Below are 5,281 nucleotides of genomic sequence, written 5' to 3' on the forward strand. Positions count from 1 at the left end.
ATTCAGCAGGGTTAATGGAGACTGAAGTAATCTAGATAGAACTGAATTTAAAATGTCTATAAAGTTCTGTGAAGATAACACATTTTTGTGTTAAAAAAATGACTGTGTAGTCAATGTGGTGTTTGTACCTGCAAGTCTGTGATACTTGATTCAGTGTGAAGTATGTTTACATAAAAATTCTATGGAATAATCAATTTATTAATATATAGAACAATAAAAAATATTTAGAAAACTATTGGTGAATTACCTTATGATTAACAAGAGTTTCCTATTTATGCTCAAGAAAACTCAGAAATGTTTAGAAGGATAATTGAATAACCAAGCCATTTATAGAAAAAATATATACTTTATTTTCAACTAGAAAGGTGCAAACATGTAACTTTTGGTCACACTCTCAACAAATAAACTGTCCGGAAAACAGTCATATCAAAGTAGAAACAAATGCTTCCAGGTGAGAAAACTGATCAGCTATATAGAGCTGCTCGGTTTTTAATAAAGGCCATTTGTTCATTAAAAGTGAGGCTACCACATTTCCTACCTAGAAATCAGCCTTCCAAGGTCACTAATGCCTCGCCTTTGCAAACAATCTGTTTTGACAGACTGTCATTCTATCTGAGCAGAATTTCCATATAAGTATCCATTTCACGCTTTGAATGATCAGACAAGCTTTACATTCTACCTATGGTGTTCAGAAATTGAGGCTAACATTGAAATATCAAAGCATTAAGAACAAAAATAAAAAGGCACAAACAACTTTAAATTAACTTAGATAACTGTACATATATATATATATACACACACACACACGCACACAATATTTACAATATAAATTTTTAAAAATGTGGCTTGTTACAGGCAAATTCACTTGCCACAAGCTGTCCAGTCTAATCGACAGAATTCCGATTCCTGAACAGTGTCATTCGAATCAGAATGTCAGAGCTGAATCTGCTGTTCTGACTTAAGGAACAACTAGACTCAGTCTCTTGATGGCTAGAGAATGCACATCCTCGCTGTCACTGGGGCTACAGGCATGTCAGTGAGCACGCTAAAATTTTCCTTCTCAATTACACTTCAAATAGCAGGCACATTACTCGTATAAGATGCTATCTGATGATACCAACCTTTCTGTTGGTACCCTCCCACTGCTCCTAAAGTCACACCTTAATATACATTCTGGTGCTGTGTACTAATGCAGTTCCACTGTCAAGTCTTAACATTCTTCAAACCAGTGTCTGGGGTTGATAGACTATTTGTTTGACATGGCACAATGTTTTGAATTGGGTCGGAATCTTTTCCCCCAGTTAGAAAAACAGATTTAAATAACTTGTGCTACTGAAATCATTTTTACATAAAAATGAGATGTGAATCATTTCAAGTTCCAGTCTAATGAGTTAATGTCTCACTCTCTGGCTTCACGCCATGTCTCCGTACATCTTCCTGTAGTACAGCGACTCAAAGATGTCATTGTCTCCGGGACAGTTGTAATGGCAGGCACAGGTCTTGATGAACATCATGTTCTTCTTCATGACCTCGCCGTCAGGGCACTTGAACTCCACTGGCAGGGTGGTGGTTCTGTGGGGGGTGCAGCATCGGCCGTCGGTACATACTCCGCAGAATTTAGCTCGGTATGTCTTCACGCTGGTGCAGCCAGAAAGCTCAAACTTGATAGGCTTGGAGATTTTGGGGGTACGGATGCACTTTTTGCCCTTCTAAGATAGACAAGGGAAAAGAAAGAGGAAAAAAAAATCAACAACTCTACAAGGGGAGTGGCTTTCCTCAACCCTCTGTGTTTTAGTCTTCTGTTGTCTGACTTCTGTTTATATTTTGAGGGGAGGAAGTTTGAGTCTCATTTGCTATGTCCAAAAATAGCCAGGGCCTCTCTTGGAATGTCTTGAATTAACTAACCCTGCGGAAGATTTCGTAGTGGAAAACTCGTGGTTGCTATTACACAAGCTCTCATTCCAGCAAAACAGCTCAATGGCTAGATAGTTTTGGAGATAACGGAGTTATACTAACAAGGGTGGCAAGAGCCCTAAGTTGGGTCCTATCCACTGTTTTTCCTGCGAAAAATAGTTAATAGGAGCAGAACATGTACCTTAATGTTCTCTTCCAGGTCAGCTTCGCAAGGCCTGACCATGCACAGGCGGCTCTGCTTCTCTAGCCTGCAAGAGGCGTTGTCATTGGTAACCCGGGTGGAGATGCCCATCCCACAGGTCTTGGAACAGGCGCTCCACTCTGTGGTCTGGACCAGGCAGTTGGCTCTAATCATAGTTGGGTCTGGGCCAAACGTGTCTTCCAGTCGGTAAGCTGCGAGAGCAGAGCACAAAAACACCATGTGAAACGCCTGGATAAGATATTTACCCCCTTCACTTGGCACAATTAGGACTCCCTCCCTGGGAGAGAATCACGACCCTGACTTAGAGGAAGACTCGACTCACCCGCGAGGGCAGGCCCAACCACGGTTTGGTCCTTGGGCTCGTCACACACCCACTCCTCACAGCATTTCCCGGGCAGCTTGACCCTCCTCGGGAAGGGGCAGTCAGGGCTGGGCAGGCGAACGTCCATGCTGCACAGGGGCATGCAGCCCACCGCCCCGTCCAGGCACGTGCACTGGTACTTGCAGCTGCTCTGGAAGGACTCTCCGCTGCGGTACACCGTGCCACCGAAGATGCAGGGAGCACCATCTTTGGCTGGAGAAGAGGAAGGGAAGAGGGGTGGGGGATGCAGAGGTCAGGCATTGGGGCGCTCACATCCAGAGTGTCAGAGATGCGAGTTGGGATCTGGGCTGCAGGGGGCGGGCTGGCAGCAGCTGGTGAAAGAAACTCAGTACGAGCAGTTTCTTTTTCCAGCGGGCGGGTAGGCGTGAGGGAGGAGGCGGCCGGACACCTAGCGGCGGGGGCTGCGTGTCTTACCGGTGCACACGCCGATCTTGCGGTTGGCCGGGGAGCCGAAGTCGCAGAAGAGGCCCTTGTGCGGGTCGCAGGGGTCGCGCTCGGTGCACAGCTCGCCCAGCTGCTTGGCGCAGACGCGGCAGCAGCCGCAACCGTCCAGCACGAGGCTCACGCCCGCCGGGCAGCGCGGCGCCTGCTCGGCCGGGCATCGGCACGGCCCGCTGCAGTTCTGGCCGACGGCCGGCTGTGGGGAGGACCAGGCGGTCAGCGGCGCTCGGTCGGCTCGCACGCCCTCCCCGGCCGGCCCCGAGTCCCTCCCTGGCAGCCGCCGGCCGCAGCGGGAGCTCCCGGCGCTTACCCGGCTGCAGAAGGCGAGGAAGAGCACGAAGGCGACGCGGACGGGGCCCACGCCGGTGGCGGTCATGGTTGGCGCTGCGGGCGGAACTGAGGGCGCGGTGGCGGCGAGCGGGTAGTGGCGAGGCCGGGAGCGCTGGCGGTGGTCGGAGGTGGGGACCGGGACGCGCCGGGCTGTCCTCTCGGGGCTGTCGGCCGGGGCGGCTGCCGTCGAGCTGGAGGGTGGAGTCGCACTGGCTGCCTCCTCTCAGCAGGGAAGAGTTGTTGTGTGAGACTGGGGCGGGCGGCCCGAGGCTTTTATACGCTCCGGGCGGCCGCGGCTCGCCAATGAGCTGAATGGAGTCCTACACAAACAGGGACATTCCTCGCATTCCTCCCCACCTTCCTGCCTCATCAACTCACACCGGATTGATCCTGACCCCTTGACACTCAGCATTCCTCCGTCTGAAAAAGCTGGCACACTCCAACTCACAGAAAAAAAAAAAAAAGAAAGAAAGAAAGAAAGAAAAAAAAAAGCGCAGTATTTCCAGCACCAAATAGATTTTTTTACCCTATCTTCTTCGCACCACTCTTGATTCATATCATTTAAAAACACACTGGCAATTATTTCTTATATCATTTCTTTTTCGAATAAATGTGCCCTGTTCTATTCACTGACATACATCCTTTTTAGGAAGTAGGTAGCTGAAGAGGCAAACAGCAGGAATTCCTAAAAAATTCGAAAAGATTTCTCCCCCCTCCTTAGCAATGATTCCGTTTTAGACGCTATAGGCTCTTGAAACTCTCCAAAGAGCAGAAAAGGAGTGAGTTGCTTTTGACCATTTGAAATCCTCAAGATGCCTACCTGTAAAACCCTGAATTCTATATTTGAGATTTGATCCTTTGTCACTTGAGGTAACGAGTTTGGGACAAAAAAGAGAACAAAGCCGGGGGTCTGACTCAGGATGCAGTCTCCTGGAGCAGATTTCCAGAACTCTTGCTTAGTTTTCTCTTACTATATGTAGGAGTTTTATATAGGGAAGGACAAGGGACGAGTGGCCATGAATGTTTCCAGAAAAATGGATCCATTGTTCTACCAGAGCAAATGATTCTTTGTTGGGTAGGTAGGGGCTCTGGGTGTCAGGGTGGGAACACTGGGATTCAAAGGGGGTTCACCTAGGGGCATTTAAACACAGCTTCACTAGGGTCTTTGAGAAATGAGTGCATTTTCTTATATTAAAACCTATAATCTTCAAATGTGGATTGGATTTGGTTTGTCTTGTTAAAATAAGAGCCTCATTCCATAACAAGAGCAGTGTACCCCGTTGTATGTGGATATAAACTAAGACTGACAGTGAATAATATATTTTTAGTGACTCCCCACACATCTATGAATAGTGATTATGACTTCTCATTACTTGACTTCTCATTACCCAAGGAGCGTGCAGCCTGAGGGAGTGAAGTCAGGACAAGGAAAGAATAGGTTTTATTCTCCCTTGGTGCGTGCAGATGTCGAATATGGCCAATAAACCTAAGCATATCTCCATTTCTTAATATAGTGCTACTTAGCTTCACTAAGGACCCAATTAGTTCACTGTGCTTTCATTTGGAATCTATGTTGTTTAGTGGCTTTTTATTAATAACTCCAGTTCCCATTTTATATAAAGAGAGTGATTCTAGGGCCATACCATTTTCGCATTCTGTGATACCGCATCATTTGACATTGGTGTTACCAATGAGTAGATTCCTTTAAGTTGTTGATGCTTCAGAGCATGGGTTCAAGATAAGCATATCTGTTTCTGGTGCAAAGATCAGCTTTAGAAACAATGTATTATAGATTTATCATTTGAAAACAGCCTGTTTAAGCTGATCAAATTTTTAAAGTTTTAGTACATTCTGTTGAAAAATAGCCAAGAAGAAATATAACCACTCCAACTTCAGCACAGAGCATATCGTCTGTGCACAGTTACCTCATTAGGCCAGCCACATGTTGTACAGTGTAGTTGCATGTCAGTAGTGTGAATGGCCAGCAAAGGGGCGGGGGTGCCCTCTGAAGC

At 46.9% G+C, this 5,281-nt stretch overlaps 1 protein-coding gene across 2 annotated transcripts; it reads right to left on the bottom strand.

Annotated features, from left to right (window-relative positions):
- Positions 1-326: 326 nt before the first annotated feature.
- CTGF (connective tissue growth factor) lies at positions 327-3,583 on the bottom strand. 2 transcript variants are annotated; one of them, XM_025384427.1, is made up of 5 exons: positions 3,250-3,583; positions 2,913-3,135; positions 2,439-2,690; positions 2,096-2,307; positions 327-1,709 (listed from the first exon to the last, which is right to left on the bottom strand). In XM_025384427.1, the coding sequence occupies exons 1-5, from the start codon at positions 3,313-3,315 to the stop codon at positions 1,413-1,415; spliced, it is 1,050 nt and encodes a 349-aa protein (XP_025240212.1). In that variant the 5' UTR covers positions 3,316-3,583; the 3' UTR covers positions 327-1,412. The 2 variants fall into 2 exon arrangements, with proteins under 2 accessions (XP_025240212.1, XP_025240211.1); XM_025384426.1 differs by having other exon boundaries at positions 2,913-3,511.
- Between the last annotated feature and the right edge of the window lie 1,698 nt (positions 3,584-5,281).

The sequence above is a fragment of the Theropithecus gelada genome, chromosome 4, assembly GCF_003255815.1.
Source record: "Theropithecus gelada isolate Dixy chromosome 4, Tgel_1.0, whole genome shotgun sequence".
Classification (NCBI taxonomy): Eukaryota; Metazoa; Chordata; class Mammalia; order Primates; family Cercopithecidae; genus Theropithecus; species Theropithecus gelada.

Excerpts from the sequence above, each read along its gene's own strand:
- CTGF (XM_025384426.1), bottom strand. The coding sequence starts at position 3,315 with ATGACCGCCACCGGCGTGGGCCCCGTCCGCGTCGCCTTCGTGCTCTTC. Across the intron at positions 2,691-2,912 it reads CAAGATCGGCGTGTGCACCG|CCAAAGATGGTGCTCCCTGC; the intron begins GTAAGACACGCA and ends CCTCTTCTCCAG. Across the intron at positions 1,710-2,095 it reads ACCTGGAAGAGAACATTAAG|AAGGGCAAAAAGTGCATCCG; the intron begins GTACATGTTCTG and ends TGTCTATCTTAG.